Source organism: Mycetomoellerius zeteki, unplaced genomic scaffold (genome assembly GCF_001594055.1).
Source record: "Mycetomoellerius zeteki isolate Tzet28-1 unplaced genomic scaffold, Tzet1.0 scaffold174, whole genome shotgun sequence".
NCBI lineage: Eukaryota > Metazoa > Arthropoda > Insecta > Hymenoptera > Formicidae > Mycetomoellerius > Mycetomoellerius zeteki.
This window is the reverse complement of record NW_017256696.1, coordinates 2182983-2200298: the sequence shown is the minus strand read 5'-3', so window position 1 is coordinate 2200298 and position 17316 is coordinate 2182983. Positions and strand designations below refer to the sequence as shown.

The 17316-nt window shown below is 36.4% G+C and overlaps 1 protein-coding gene across 1 annotated transcript in view; it reads left to right on the top strand.

Moving 5' to 3' along the window:
• Window positions 1-15350, top strand: part of LOC108721540 (collagen alpha-1(IV) chain) — a 56413-nt gene extending 41063 nt beyond the window's left edge. The window contains exons 4-27 of the mRNA XM_018446136.1: window positions 350-571; window positions 1164-1226; window positions 5142-5381; window positions 5605-5766; window positions 5917-6043; window positions 6262-6411; window positions 6525-6701; window positions 6967-7131; window positions 7548-7897; window positions 8105-8354; window positions 8734-8927; window positions 9015-9221; window positions 9349-9454; window positions 9694-10238; window positions 10396-10594; window positions 10739-10902; window positions 10975-11074; window positions 11438-11623; window positions 11739-12031; window positions 12258-12345; window positions 12440-12610; window positions 12740-12925; window positions 13586-13878; window positions 14026-15350. Coding sequence (XP_018301638.1) covers window positions 350-571; window positions 1164-1226; window positions 5142-5381; window positions 5605-5766; window positions 5917-6043; window positions 6262-6411; window positions 6525-6701; window positions 6967-7131; window positions 7548-7897; window positions 8105-8354; window positions 8734-8927; window positions 9015-9221; window positions 9349-9454; window positions 9694-10238; window positions 10396-10594; window positions 10739-10902; window positions 10975-11074; window positions 11438-11623; window positions 11739-12031; window positions 12258-12345; window positions 12440-12610; window positions 12740-12925; window positions 13586-13878; window positions 14026-14523 — 5136 coding nt within the window. The 3' untranslated portion in view covers window positions 14524-15350. The remainder of the gene's footprint in view (window positions 1-349; window positions 572-1163; window positions 1227-5141; window positions 5382-5604; window positions 5767-5916; window positions 6044-6261; window positions 6412-6524; window positions 6702-6966; window positions 7132-7547; window positions 7898-8104; window positions 8355-8733; window positions 8928-9014; window positions 9222-9348; window positions 9455-9693; window positions 10239-10395; window positions 10595-10738; window positions 10903-10974; window positions 11075-11437; window positions 11624-11738; window positions 12032-12257; window positions 12346-12439; window positions 12611-12739; window positions 12926-13585; window positions 13879-14025) is intronic.
• Window positions 15351-17316: the final 1966 nt, after the last annotated feature.

Here is a 17316-nt window from a genome sequence, read left to right as displayed (position 1 = left end):
ATATATTATCCCACACACAATAAATCTTAAGCAACATAAAATAAATTCTAATCATTCTTTTGAAATAAGCATGGAATGAATATATGAAAACAGGCAAATTTTCGTGATATAATCCAATATCTAAAACAATATGTAAATGAAATCTTAATTTAAAAATTCTCTTTACTCTATATCTTTTGGTTTCTTTCTGTATTATAAGAAAGAAAAGGTTGAAGTCATGAACTTCTTGCATTTCTGAATTAAATTTAGTGAATTTTCGAGCTGAATTTAGTCTAATGTTTTACGTTTCATTCTTATACATTTAAATGTAAAAGAATCATTCAGAGGAATTGTAGCAAGCATTCCTTAGGGTAATCCTGGTGTATCCGGTGTGATGGGTCCAGATGGACTGGACGGATGCAACGGAACCGACGGTCGTGCTGGTGCACCCGGTATACCCGGAGTTTTCGGGCCTCGTGGTGTACCAGGTCCCTCGGGCGATTATGGTTTCCCGGGAGAGCCGGGTGATGGAGGTATAAATTCAGTCGGTGCCAAAGGAATTCGCGGGAATCCCGGTATCGATGGTTTGGAGGTAAGAGTTCACATTTAATGTGAAATATGTGCCGCATTTAATGTGAAGTATATTATTTAATAACTTAAACGTTCAAAATCATATTTTAATAACGATGTTTACGCTATCAAAAAAATTCAATATCTAAATATTTATATTATTCATTTTCATGTAACATCGATTTACTGATAAAAATTCAGTGCAAAAATAAAATTAATTAAATTGTATCGTAGCTTTATGTTATTAATATTTATGTGTAAGGCAATTATTCTTTGTCATTCTTCGTAATTGAATCTCGAATTGGTAATAGTGCATATTGTACACTAATGATTTAAATTCATGAATTTTTCTGTATATATAGATACATATACATACACATATATATATATATAATTAATTTATAAATTAAAATATATTGTTAACATTTAATCTACATTTATGTCGAAAGTTTCTTGTGATTGAAATTGATCTCTTCATAAGTTTATTATGTCACTAGAAAGAATTACAATATAATAAATATACTATTTCTCTTAAAAAATCATTGCGGATTAATTCCGCCGTAACTGCATTCGTAGTGATCGTTAGTCGTTCTAAGCTATGATTGCGTTTCCAGGGTTATCGAGGACAGCAGGGGCTCACCGGCGAGATGGGTTATCCAGGAGACACAGGCGACTTTGTAAGTAATAACAGAAGCACGCTTGTTTATCCTACGGTTGTTTAAGGTACCGTAACACCGGTGCTGACTCTCGGGGGCCGGTGAACCCTCGCGCGAGCGTTTAGGTAGGTCCCCGAAGAACGGATATGAAGGAGGAAAACGAAGAAAGAGACAAGCTCGACAATCCGACTCTTGACGGCTTTCGTTCCTTTTTGCGAAACTGCTCGCATGAAATATCATTTGCTGATCCAAAGTATTCCCCAGCAATGTTTAACGGGGTACCGGGTAAAGAGGAAGAAAAGAAGTGGAAAGAATCCGAAAGAATTTCGCGCGAGTCGCGATTTCCACCGCGCGATAAGCACCGCTCCAAGGAATCCTCTTACACGCCGTCGAGTTAAAAGTCACCTCTGAACACGAACCCGAATGCATATTCGGGTTTTGAGTAAAAATGCGCAATACTAGTCGAAATGAATATTCACGCCAAAAGAGGGACAAATTTTCGTGTGTCTCGACCGTGTTACAAAATGAATAGAACATTTTTTTCAAGAAGTTAGAAAAAAATCGAACAGTTTAAGAATAAAAAATTATTAATATTAATTATCACATATATGCTAATAAATTTCTTTGCATTATCTTTTTTTTTATTTTAAAAGTCTATATAAAAAGAATGATTTTGCTGAAGTATCTAAAAATTTAGTTAGAGGCATCAGTTATGGCATAACAAAATTATTTTCAGATCAGTATCTAGTTAAATTTTTAGATACTTCAGCAAAACCATTCTTTCATTGCAGAAATAATTGAGAAACACCGAGATACTAGAATAGAAATACAAGAATTAAAAATTCTTGAATGCGAAAGCGAAAAGATTAGTATGAAAAAGTAAGCTTAAATTAGAAAGAGAATTAATTAAATTAAAAATAGAAAGATATATTCGTTCAAAAGAAGGAAACGGATGGCAGATTTCCAATCTAGAAAGAATAGGGTGCCGTTTCTCTTAAATTACAGCTGTGCGATACGGAAAGCGCGATATGGTAATGTAACGTATGCCGCAAGTATTTCGGTTCGTATAAACCAGACGACGGAACTTTACGAGATTCTTAAAGCGTATAGAGCTAGATGCGATGGCCACTCGAAAGTTATCTGCACCACTTGTATCAGCAGTATTCCAAGTTATGCTCGTAGGATTGAATTACGTGCGCAATGTTACACATATTCCCTCGAGGCACGAGGAAACCCTTTTTGCTAAAAGGGATAGGTAACGTTTTCAACACGTGTACTTACCAGCGATACAGCCGCTTATCAGCTACTTTCGTGTAGGAAGCGAAGCTTTCTTCTTACTTCCAATTTAATTGATACAGCTAATTAACGAACGAAGCGATAGCCTCTTCTCTTGAAAGATTCACAGCTCCGCTAATGAAAGATCACAGAGGAAAGAGCTTTTTTCGATGTATAATAAATCGATCGAATTCAGGAAAAGTGCCTATTGTCATTGTTAATTCATAACGATTCTTTCATCTCTCTTAGAGAAAATTATTTAACATGTAACGTGCGGATTTCGTGTATCGTTTTTTCACCGAAAACTTATCTTTCTTCTTCACCTTTTTGTGTCACTCTGAGTATCATATACTCGACTGTTTTTTTTTTACTTTATATCTTACAACTTTTAACTTTTTTGTTAGTAAAGATACATACATTTAATTTTTACATTATATTTCTTAATCTGTGTTATATATGTGACAAAAGTTATAGTGTGACATCAAAAAGTTAATATTTTTTTACAGAGACACGCACTGCAGAAAAGAAAGTATCTTTTGTCACCATTTTATATATCAATCCTTTCGTTTTAAAGAAAATTATTTTCATCATGTAATATCAAGAGAGGCGGTAGTGTTTCACGCCAAGCGAATACATATAACTATAAATATAAACTTTGTGTTGTAATATTAATTTTGTGTTGTATCACTTTTGTATGTATACATTATTTTTTCGTGAACAATTTATCTTTCTTCTTAATATTTTTTACCGAGTCGTGTATTGCAGAAAAAAGTTATTTCTTCATCGCGATTTTCTAGAAATAACTTCAATTGTGTCGGCTTGAGAGCAGTGCCAACGTGAATACGCGAAGAGAATAAAGAAAAGAAAGTATTAAAATGTGCGAAGACTTCGTACTTAATCGCTAAATACGAAACGTTGAAATCCGAAGCGCGCGTCCGTCGTCAGCTACTATCTGCTGACACGACTGTCGCTGATAGCGCAAGAGTCTCTTCGCACGAGATGACGAAGGGAAGATTTTACCCGGCGAACAACGGCTTCCGAGAAACTCGACGAGCCCGGATTCTCCTTCTTGACCCTCGGCAAAAGTCGGCTACACCGCTCGCGCCATTAAGGAAGACACAATCGGCTACCGAAAACCGGTTCTTTCATTGACAATGCGTTAATCGTACGCGCTGCACAATTGCATGAGTAATTTTTTTATGGCGATGGCACGAACTTCGAGTCGGCACCTTTTCTCTCGTACAAACGGAGGGCGGATCGACAGTGAATTCGACAAACCGCGATAACGAATTTCCGTCGTTTCTTAAGAAAGATTGAATGATTCACCGTTCACCCAAAGATTGAATGGTTCATCGTTCGTCTGAAGATTAAATGGTTTGCCATTCATTCACGTCCATTATTTTTGATATATCGATATAATTCTAGTTATTATCTTAACATACATTATATTCTCCATTTATTATATATTTTTCACTTGTAATTTAATATAAATAAGAGCTTGTTACATAACGAGATAAATTTTCCAATGTCCTATTATTATTAATTATAAAAGTAAATTTTATATAATTGCATCTGCTATTTAAAATGCTCCTATTAATTACATATAATCACGGAGTCAAAGATCGATAATTTAAAAATATCACAGAAGAAAATTTAAAATAGTAATTACGTAGGTATTGATTTATAAAAGTTATTTAGAATTTCTTTATAACAATCAAGAAGGCCTGGTTTAAAGTAATTTATTATAGCGCGGCAACATTTTAATCCTGTTAGAAGCAATGGTAATAATTGAGATATTCCCGTAGATCTAATCATCTGCATTAATAATAGCAAAATATTATGCTTTGCATCGTTTGAAGTAGTCTCGCAAAGTCCGTGCCTGTAGTAGCTCCATTTCGCTCGGAGTAAAAATAAACAGGGATGGACCAGGACGTGCACTTAAATTAGCATTATAATGGACTCATAATACATGCACTTACGCTCTGCCACGCTAGATGTAACTTCAGCGTAATGCGTATGTATTATATAGGCAGAACCAGCAGAACTACATCAAGGTATACCGGGTGTCTCGAGGGTATCGCGCACGATCGCTCGATTACAAGTCTCTTGCCGATAATCTTGGCTTGATTAGTTAAACGAGAAACTGGTAGTTTCAAACATTTCAATATACGAAACGCTGATTCAGGAGTGAGGGAAAACCTGATACACCCTGATCTGTTCGGGTCTATTTAACTCAAAATGTAATTTATTTTCTTACCAATATTTTATTCAAATCTTTTCTCTGATATTTGATTTGACTTTGTCTGTTGATGATGTAAGATCTTTTTTCTGTGAATTTTTTTATTTTTTATATTTTAGAGTTTTTTAATCATATTTACCCAAACAATATGATCGTATAATAAATTTAAACAGACTGGCAGAGTTAAACGTATACTTGAACATATTCTTTAACACATAAAGACATTAAAATATATTTTAATTAATTTTTTTTTATTTAAAGAATAATAATAATTAAGATATAGCTTTCGCAAAGCAACGTTAATAATATTTATCAAAAATTAATTCATAAGGTAAACATGGATTAATATTAATAATAAAGCGAATTAACAAGTTACATTAATTAAGTGCGATAAAGTGGAAAAGATATTTGTATTCTTCTAGGGTTTATCAGGTTCACCTGGCTTGCCAGGTATGCAAGGTGAACGCGGTGACACCGTGTACGGTGTGAAGGGTCAACTTGGCGAACAAGGAGACAGGGGAGAGCCTGGATCACCCGGTAAAGATGAGTATAAGAAAAAGGAAAATTCGTTGCCTGTGAAAGGACCGCTGGGTGCAAAAGGCATGAAAGGTTTCTATGGTGATCGAGGTCGCAAAGGAGAATTGGGCGCCAAGGGTCCACAGGTAATTATGCTATATTAAATGTGATCATAAAATTGTTGATACATTTGGAATAATATAAATAATATAACTGCACTCTCTGTGAAAGATTACAAATATAAAAAATATATTATTAATAGGAAATCGAAAATTGTGCTCGTGACATAAATAATACGATTGTTTTTTTGAGTATTAAAATATTTTAGTTAAATATTGTGACAGTAAATACAATGCAATCTTTATTTAGGGTCGACCAGGATTCTTGGGTATCAAAGGTATAAAAGGTGAACAAGGTGATGATGGACCAAGAGGTAAACAGGGTGTCGGGGGACCGCCAGGTCCGGCTGGTGAAAAGGGAGAGAAGGGAGCTCCAGGATTTGCTGGAATGCCTGGTCCGGATGGAAAAGAAGTAAGTAAAGTAATATATAGTGTGTATATATATATATATATATATACACTATATATATATTTGACTTTATATTTGAAAATAATTTCTGAAAAATAAAAGTAGTATTAGATATATGAAGTTAGATATTGCATTAATATTTATTAAATAAAGGGAGAACCAGGAGAAGAAGGAAATCGTGGTCCACCTGGTAGACAAGGAGCTGAAGGACAACCCGGACAATACATTCCAGAACTTGATGAGATAATCGCCGGAAATATTGGGATTCAAGGAGATCTTGGTCAGTAGACATTCAATATTCTCTTTTCTAAAGATATTTAATTTTTTTTCGTATAAATTATATTAATAGATATATTTATTTTTATATCTTTTTTAAGTAAAAAATAATGATATTACATATAATACTTCCAAAAAATCGCTGAAGATTAATACTTGTTTCCATCTAGAAAAAACTTTTTTTAAATCAATTTTGTAACCCAAAGTTTTTGTTTCTTTTAGGTCCCCCAGGTGAATCAGGTGAACCAGGAACACCAGGTTTGCCAGGAAAGGTCGGCTTCATAGGACCGCCAGGACCACCAGGACTTCCAGGTAATCCTGGTTTCGCAGGAGCGAAAGGCTCATCTATAAAAGGAGAACAAGGAGATGATGGTAATTTGTTTTCTATATTTATTGTGTTATATCGTTTTATAGCAATTTTTTTATAATAATCGTTTTATAGTAAATGTGATGAATAATAATTGGCTATTTATAAATTATTCCAGGCTTACCAGGACCAGTGGGACCTCAAGGATCTTCCGGATTACCCGGCTTACCCGGAATTATGGGTGCCAAAGGATTTCCGGGAGTAACGATAACTGGACCGCCGGGACCAGACGGGAATCCAGGTCTTCCAGGATTGTCAGGTCCGCCTGGCGATCGCGGCGATCCTGGTCCTCCAGGTAAATTTGAAATTTATATTAGTCGAAAAAGTATTAAAAACCTTTGTATACATATATGATATATATATATAATATATAAAGTTACATACATATATATGTAATTTTTATGTATTACATATAAAGAACATTATTTAAAATTTAAAAGAATGAATAAGATTGTAAGACCAAAATGTATTTTATATATTTTTTATTATTCTTAGTATCAGTTTAATAATTTTATTTGTAAATAGTTTTTTAATCACAAATAATTACAATTATTAAACAGGAGAAAAAGGTTTTCCTGGAAAAGGAATAAGAATTCGTGGCCCACCTGGAGAACGTGGTCTACCTGGAACACCTGGTATTTCTGGTCCTGACGGCTGGCCTGGCTTTACCGGTCCTAAGGGTGGCAAAGGTATTCGAGGAGATGACTGTGGCGTATGTGCCCCAGGTAAAAATTAATTACAACTTATAAAGAATACTTATATAAAAGAGACATTTGAAAGAAAAATTAAGATAATAATTACTTATTACTAATGGCGAATTTAACACATATGCACTGACTCCGCTCTAGTACTGCTCTGACATGGTGCAAGTGCAGAACCACTTTAGTGCTATGCCAAATTGCACTGCCAGAAACGTCAGTGCAATATTTTTTGAACTCGTTCAGTTCATTCGGTTGGTCCGAATATAAATTCAGCACTACACTGGGTTTTCATTTACCGAATATGATAATTTTAACGCACTGAGACAGTGCGCACAAGCCGAATGCATGGCACTGAAAAAGTTCGCACTCACAAGTGCGCAATAGTGCGATCTGCCGAATTCGCTATAAGATGATAATTACTTATTTTATTTATTGCACAGGTTTGCCTGGTGAGAAAGGGCAACGTGGTGAATCTGGTTTGGATGGATATCCTGGAACTACGGGATTCTCTGGATTACCTGGTCCTCGAGGATTGAAGGGAGTACCAGGAAAGCGAGGTCTGTCAGGACCAGCGGGGCTTGAGGGTGATAGCGGAAGATCCGGTATTGCAGGAATTCAAGGACCTAAAGGAGAACAAGGAAAGATATTTTTCCCACCAGGTGAGATTATTGTAAGTCCACCGGGTGACTTCGGTGAGAAAGGCTTACCTGGCCCCGAAGGAATCAGAGGTCTACGAGGACAACCAGGACCCATTGGCGACACCGGTGTACCGGGACCAAAAGGAGATAAGGTATACTTTTCTTTTACTTTTATAAACATAATTATTTCTCCGCGAAAAAAAATTTGTCAAATATTTTGTAAAATATGATTTAATTAATAATTTAATTTTGATTATAAAATTCGGTTATTCAGTTCATTATCAAAATTTTCAGTTGCATAGCTGATTAATTATTATTTTCTCATTTACTCTAATATGATAATATTTTTTATTATATAGGGTGAACATGGTCTTCCTGGATTATCGGGAAAAGACGGTTTGCCGGGATGGGATGGTATTCCTGGCGAAAAAGGTGAAGATGCTTCGATACCAATCGAATTCTTACGCGGAGATCCGGGATATTCGGGAGAGGAAGGAATCAAAGGAATACAAGGAGATAAGGGTAACAAAGGAGAACCTGGTGTGTCTGCAGAATATATCGCAGATAGCCAAGGTGACAAAGGCTACAAAGGTGCTAGAGGAGCTCCTGGTATGTTAAATTGAAAGATTTCTTAAAATATATATTAAAGAAAAAAATTTTTGAAATTATATTTCTTTGAAAAAAATATTGTATAACATAAATATTAATAAACCTTCTAATAAAAAGTTAAAATAAATATAAAATAATATTATCTAAATCATTTATAATTGGCGCCACTGATCGTTCGAAAAATTTTTTTCTAAAAATCACATAAATTATAATATAATTATAATGACTATAATTTATATATTTATATTTATTTATACAATTATATAATTATATCTATAACATATATAAATATATTATAATTTGTATAAAATTTGACATTTTAATTACAAAGGAATTGGATATTTAAAAATGAGACGAATTACTTTCTGTATTCTCGTAGGCGAGAATGGTTTCAAAGGTTTCGAAGGACGTCCTGGCGATGAAGGTCTACTAGGATTGCCTGGTGAACCTGGTTCTCCAGGGATTTCGCTTCAAGGTCCTATAGGTTTGAAAGGATACCCCGGAATGCCAGGAGACCAAGGACTTCGAGGCACACCAGGCTCACCTGGACTACAGGGGTCAGTAGGTTTTCCGGTAAGTAAATTGAATAATTTTATTCATTGTTAGTTATTAAATTCTTATACGTTTAAGAGAAATAATGGATGCAATTGCTTATTGTAGGGTCGCATCGGCAATAAAGGTGAACGAGGAGAACCAGGATCAAATTTAACATATGGCGAAATTGGAGAACGCGGATGGTACGGTCCAAAAGGTGACTTTGGTGATGCTGGTCCACAAGGATTACGTGGCCGATCGGGAGAAGATGGTGTGAAGGGTATCAAGGGTGGTAAGGGAGCACCTGGTTACGAAGGATTGTCTGGACTTGAAGTGAGTACATGTTTATTCATTTTTATGAAGATTGTTTCAAAGATTAATTAACTCTATGAAATTGGTTATTTTTTTATAAAATATCTACGGATGATATACATTAAAGCAATCAATTTGATGGATTTAGGGAGCCAAAGGTCAACGTGGAGATAGTATACAAGGTGATCGTGGATTCCCAGGCCAGCCTGGAATGCCCGGAATGTCCGGAAGAATCGGAGACGTTGGTATCCGCGGTAAGTATCAAAAACTTGAAATCTAAAGTAAACCCTTCTAAATGAATTATATCAAATAAAATTAGATTATAAATCAGAGAGTAAATGGAATTTCATCTCTTAATTTAATTAACTTTACTGTACTAGAAATTCATCATTCTATGTCAATAGAATGATTTAAATAAATTAACTTTGCGTCGAGCATTCACACTTTAATCTTTGTCTTGAAAACAAAAAACATAATGCAAATTTATTTTCAGGCCCTGATGGTCCTTCTGGTTTTGATGGAATGAAAGGCCTGAAAGGAGAAATCGGTTTTATCGGACGACGTGGTGATGATGGCGATATGGGATCTCAAGGATATCAAGGGATGCATGGTACACAAGGTCTACCGGGTGCTCCAGGAGAAAAGGGTGATGTCGGTGAAAGTGGCGATTCGGGATCACGCGGTTGGCCTGGTTTCGAGGGTATAGACGGAGCACCCGGTTCTAAAGGAGAAATGGGAGACGCCGGAATTCCTGGTTTCCCAGGAGTGCCAGGCCAGCCTGGATTCAAAGGTATTGCTGGTGATACTGGTCTCGAAGGATTATCAGGAATCGTTGGCGAAAACTCCTTCAGCGGTCCTCAAGGTGACGTGGGTGAACATGGTTTTATGGGAGAAGTTGGACCGCCCGGTCTGGCTGGATTCGACGGACGACCAGGTTTACCGGGAGAACCGGGATTAGCCACTGATGGTTTCGATGGCCTGCAAGGACAGAAAGGTGAATCTGGATTCGATGGATACAATGGTAGGGAGGGACCTAAGGTAAGTTCATCTTCTTTTTATTAAGAAAGCTGTTTTCTCAGTACAAAATACTTAAGATACAAAAGCCAAGACATTATTTTTACTTTGCCATATATATAGTAAGAAAGTTTTCAGGATATTATATTCAAATTAATACATAATATATTTGTTTTTATAGGGAGAAATTGGTGATATGGGTCCTGATGGATTAAAAGGTGAACAAGGTGAACAAGGCTTCCCAGGAAGATCAGGCGCGCACGGAATACCCGGTAGACACGGTGCGAAAGGTGAAAGAGGCCCGATTGGACCACCTGGATTTGATGGTTTGAAAGGAAAACCCGGCCTCGATGGTGATCCGGGTATAATGGGTAGACCAGGTAAATATGATAATCAGCATTCATTTATCTTTATTAATTTAATTATATATTTTGATATTTTTTTATATCTTACAATCGATGCTTGTTTTTTCAATTTATATTTAATATTCATAATCGAAAAAGATAAAATGTTGCATCATCTAGGTCTAATGGGTGCTCCTGGACCGAAAGGTTATATAGGTGAACCTGGTTTACCGTCTTACGCATTCGCGGAGAAGGGTGATTTTGGTAATCGCGGTCACGATGGTTTCTCTGGTGTGAAAGGACAATCAGGCGAACCAGGATATATTGGCGTACCTGGTCGTAAGGTAAATGAACGATCTAAGTCGGACATTTCAATTCTTTAACTTCGAAAAAAATTATTCATTCGTCCATTATAGGGTCAAATTGGAGACAGAGGATATCCAGGTCCTGACGGTTTGCTAGGATTACCTGGTTTCCCTGGTCTGCCGGGTGATCAAGGACCTCGCGGAGCTCCGGGTATATATATAATATACAATAATCAATATGAGTAACGTTTTAATTCCAACCTACTCTTTTAATCTTGTATGGTCTGAATTTATTGAAATTGTATTGTATACAATATAAATTCTTTAAATTTTTTAATACTTAGAGTTTTGTTCTCTCTATTTGATGTTAAAAATAATTATGCTACTTTGTTTTATAAAATTTTATCAAAATTAATAGTCAGAAAATATAATGAATCATTTTAAGTTCGTAAGTCAAGAAAATTAATGCCATATACTTCATACTCTAATGTAATTTTGCCAATAAAAATACAAATATTTTAATCTAGATATTTTAAACTTGATATTTCATCTCATTTTTATTTGTTTACCATAGGATTGCTCGGTGAATTCGCTGAACCAGGTGAACCTGGCCGCGCTGGTCTCGATGGTATGCCTGGTATTCCAGGACGTGCAGGACAAAAAGGAGCTCCTGGTGAATATGGTCCGAACGGACCTAAGGGAATCTTTGGCGATATAGGTCACAGCCTTCGTGGTCCTAAAGGAATGGTCGGAGAACCAGGTAACAATCATTATTGCATTTTCAATTTCTCTTCAAAATTAATTAGGTAATATAACAGGATAAAATTAAAAAATATTAACATTAATTAATATTTATTACTTTACGTTTCGATCAGGTCTGCGAGGATTCGTCGGTTTTCCGGGTGCACCAGGTTTAGAAGGATTGCAAGGTTTCCCTGGAGCACCAGGACCGAAAGGTCTCCGTGGAGAACCGGGAATATCTGCAGACAGCGCTAAAGGACAACCTGGCGAACCTGGTTGGCGTGGATTAGATGGTCGAACTGGACCGAAGGGAATGAGAGGTGACTCTGGTCTATCTGGTATTGATGAATTGCCAGGACAGAAAGGAGAAAGAGGAGAAACCGGTGAACCTGGCTTACCCGGGCTGCCTGGTCCTGAAGGACCAAAGGTGAGTCTTGAATCATATTTTTCACAATTTAGGCATTACATCCATCGATTTACTTGTTAGTTTTTTCCGCTTTTATTTTTAATAACAAAAATCTTCTTATAGAGATTTCTTTTAAATTTAATTATTTTTTTATTCTCGTCAAATATAACCATATTTTAAATAATTGAATAAAGTCGAGGAATAAAGATAAAACATATGAGTTATTTTAAACATATGCTTATAAAAGGGATCAAAAGGAGAATCTGGCATAAATCCTTTCCCGCCGTTCCCAAGACGAGGATTGCCCGGTGATATAGGAGTACCCGGATTACCAGGTGTTATATATATTTCATTTTATAGAAATAAAACTAGTAGTATATGCATATTTTATTGAATGGAAGTATAATATCGCATGTGATAAATACACAGGTTTCCCTGGACTACAGGGAATGATAGGTGAGCCTGGCAAGGACGGTCTGCCGGGTCGACAGGGTGAGACAGGAATGATTGGAATTCCTGGATTGCAAGGTCCGGATGGTAAAGATGGACCTCCTGGATATCAAGGACCTCCCGGATCTACGGGACGACAAGGACAACCAGGTATAACAATATATATTTTGTATTAAATATTAACATGATAATTTAATTCTCAAATTGAAGCAATATGTTGGTGCAACAATTTACATTATTTTGACTATAGAATAAATAAGGAAACAATCACTTTCGCAGGTTTCCCCGGTGCACCTGGATTACCTGCGCCAAATGGAATTGGTCCAAGAGATAGAGGATTCTACTTTGCTCGTCACTCGCAATCCGAAATGATACCGGTCTGTCCAAGAAATACCGTAAAGATTTGGGAAGGATTTTCGTTATTGCACATCATGGGTAATGGACGAGCTTACGCGCAGGATCTTGGTAAGCAATATATTTTTAATATAAATATTGTTTTTATAAAATATAATAAAATTTTAATGTGACTAACTACTAGGTTGTCAAAAAAGTTCTGAATCATCTTTCGATTTTTACATACAAATTTATTAAAAACATCTTTTCCTCATAATAAAAATCACATTCAATAAGCACCATTCTGCTAGCTGTCGGATTTGCTCTCAGTATTATTCGAGTTCCCTAGATACGAAGAACTCATGACAAGCTACCTCAACTTACTCAATAGTTTCGAATCCTTGCAAAAAATATTTCATTGAGCGAAACAAACTATAATCAAACGATGCAAGATCAAAATCGTATACGGATATAACCGCAGTAGAATCTTAATTTTATTTAAATTAATGGTACCAAGACCAAATCCGACAACTAGCAGATTGATGGCGAATGATTTTTTAACATAATGTTTTATCTTAAAGAATAATTGTTGTTTTTGAATAAATTTGTATGTAAAAAGGTGATTCAGAACTTTCTTGACAACCTAGTATTAGAAAAAAACTTAATGCAAGAAGAAAAAAAATTATTAAAATTTTTAACATTACAAAAACATATATGATTTAAAAGTAATATTTAATAAGAGTATAATGCAATTGATAAATCATAAAATATAATACAAGTAACAATTGACAGGTGCTGCTGGTAGTTGCATCAGGAAGTTCTCTACTATGCCCTTCCTGTTCTGCAATCTAAACAACGTGTGCGATTATGCCAATCGTAATGACTACAGCTACTGGCTTAGTACAACCGAGCCTATGCCGATGATGATGACACCAATACCGGCTCCAGAAGTTGGTAGATACTTATCGAGATGTTCAGTGTGTGAAGCACCAACTAGGGTAATAGCTGTTCACAGTCAATCCATGACAATACCTGAGTGTCCGGGTGGCTGGGAAGAAATCTGGGTTGGATACAGTTTCCTCATGGTAAGGTCGATTGTATTATATTAATTTCAATATAGATAAGAATTCACAATATATGTAAAAAATGTATAATAGTTTAAATGAATATTGAAGATATTATCAATTCGTTCGATGTAATCATTTTATATAATTTTCATTATAAAATTACAGCACCGAGATGCAGGTGCGGACGGTGGTGGTCAGTCTTTAGTCTCGCCTGGATCCTGCTTGGAGGAATTCCGCGTCAGACCGTTTATTGAATGTCGTGGCCTCGGTAGTTGTAATTATTTCGCTACTGCGACATCGTACTGGCTAGCGACCATTCATGACGACGAGATGTTCCGCAAACCGCTGCAACAGACGCTCAAAGCTGATCATACGTCCCGAGTGAGTCGCTGCGCTGTGTGCCTCCGCCGAAGGGTCACCGAGGTTTTAAAGCCTTTTACGTCCAACAACGAGCGAGCCCCCAATAATTGGGGCGTTGCTGCACCGGCACCGCCACCGCCACCTCGCAATCTGCCGCCTGACTATGAGTCCTCCAGGATACCGCCTAATCCGTGGGCTACTCGAGGAAGATATTCGAACAGACGCGTACCCCATCACCAACGCAGAAGGGGTCGCGTACGCGGCAGGCACTGGGAATCGACGGAATCTTTCAACAACGTATAGGCGCAACATAAATCGCGCATATATCCAGCGGCATCAGTGACGTGCAAAGGGCGTAGCAAGCCTATGTATATAAAGAAGCAAGAAAAACTATTTTATTCTATTAGTTAAGTTATATTGGCTGGGTATCTTAGTTCGTAGACCTTACATCGGATAGAAAACGCAGACGAACATTCAAGAATTACATAAAGACTCGAGATTATGTAAACAACATGCAGATAGTCCCGATATATTTAAGCTGTTTGGAAAAGAAATTATATGAATAAACTCCTTTTTAAATCTAAGACCATTGAAATTGAAGTATTGGATATGAAATGCAACTTTGATAAATTTCTCGATTTATCAGTACATTTCTCCCCCGGAAGTCTCAACATGAAAGAAGAATTGCTTGTCAAAGTGGCTACTATTGAATCAAGACCTGGATTGTTGTTTATCTAAAAATCCTCATCCAGGACCCTTCTTTCGCTCTTGGGAACTCATCATTATATTCGTTCCCATCCTGTGCAGGTCTACGACCCATTCTCCCGGCCATCTCGTCTCTTCCTGCGCGCACGATAAAAAGCGCCGCTGGCTGCCGTAAAGCCATATAACTGCCTTATGCCAAATAGAAAAAGAACCTGTCGCATCCGACTATCGCGAAACTGCCAATAACATCGCGTTTGCCGATGCGATTTATGGGAGATCACACTACGATAATTAAATTAACGTTATGTATATTGTATTGCTATCGTAACTATTATCTATGTATTTCGCATTGAATAAAGATCCTTTTGTATAAGCTAATCGATGTTTTCCGGTTATCTTCCTTTATCTCGAATTGTAAATTTCATGTAATGCAAGGAATAAATAATAATAAATTATAAAACGCTGTATTTAATAGTTAATTGATTAGTTAATTAGCTTAAACTTTTCTGCTTGAAAAAAACAACAAAGAAAATTGAGTTTGATCATTTCATCCACAGTATTTTATATTTTAGAATTTCTCGTCATTATCTACAAAATAAAACGCAAAAGAAAATTGTTTAGAAAATACAAAACATTGTTTTTTTTTAATAAATTTCAATTTAAACAAAATTATGGTCATGTAACGTGAAAATTTTGTCTGCTTGATGAATGTAGCAAAAAAGATTGAGCTTCATTGTTCCATCGGTAGTATTTTATGACAATTTATTTCTCGTTATCGTCTACAAAATAAAACACAGAAAGAAATTCGTTTGGAAGATATAAAACATATTGTTTCCTTAAATAAATAAATTTTAATTTAAATAAAATCAATTCCTGTTTTTCGGTGAATAAAAAATAAGAGTATATCTTAGTTTTAGACTACATCTAAAAATAATATCACGCTAAGCTCTTGAGCGAAGGCAGAAACTGGAACTGATATAAATGAGGAAGAAGGGAGAATGCCAGGGGGGGGACACTTTACGTTCGCGGAACGATTAAAAAAATCAACTGAAATGAAGCAAGAACACTGAAATCATTTGACAGTTTAATAAAAGGCGAACGGGCCTTTTCCAGGACACGCGAAGTTCACATACAAGCTCGTCGTACGAAATAAACGTACACGGTGAGAGATCGATATTATATTTATATTTATAAAATTATTCATCATTAGAAAGCACATATGATCTATCTATATGACGTAATTTGCTACGCACACCCGCGTACGAGCGTGCCTACGAACAACGCACGCCTCCACACGCACACACGCATACACACTGCACGCCTAAACGCCACGACGTTTCCATCTCGCACCCTGGCATAAGCATGCACACGCGCGGACATACACAAACATGTACGTGCGTACTTCTCTCTCTCTCTCGCTCGCTCGCTCGCTCGCTCGCTCGCTCTCTCTCGCTCTCTCTCGCTCTCTTTCATTCTATCTCTCTCGTACGCGTAATATACGTATCCGCGTTCACAGGCAAGTACATGCCTATGTATGTACGTGTACATATTCAGAGTACCTCACGGTTGTGTTTTTCTTTTTTTTTTATGGAGATTACAACTTTGTAACTGCTTTCAATTGGAAGAAAAAGCAACAGGGGACGAGCAGGCCAAGTATTAATTCATCACAGTATCAACACCATCCTCTTCGTTATCATTAAATCTCATCATCATCGTCGTCGTTATACTTGTTTCCTCACGCCACGGACAAAAAAACGTATTTCGTATTGTAGAAAATATTAAGACAACGAAAGTAATAATAACGCACGTACAAACATCTATCAATTTTTTAGGTACACGCCAACAAACAAATCCGAATCCATTGCTTTTCATTATATCACGCGATGACTCAAACACTAACCGATATACGCTAATTTCCATTAAATAATTAAAAAAAACTCACAAAACGCGAATCCCTTTTCCCTTCGATAAAAAAAACCTTCGAAATTTTAAAAAACACAAGACGGACGCATAACAATATAAATATAATAATACACGCCAAATAAACACTAGAATTGCCACATCCGCGTCCGTCGAAATCACATTTGTAAATCACGGTCAAAACGAAATGGAAAAGAGAGACGGTTTCCTCATGTGAATCACTAATTTTGCAATTAAAACAAGATTCCGTCGATGCTAAAGAAAACTCGCCGACGTTCTATTCGCTTATTCCACACCGAGAGCCCATCATTATCGTCACATGCATTCAAAACCTCTAGTAGCGATTTCTTCCAACTTTTAATAAGTGGTGAACTTCCTTGAAAAATAAGACACTTGCGTGAGATTTCTTTCATATGTATGTGTACACGCGTATACACACACACACGCGCGCGCGCGCATAGCATCGTGTGC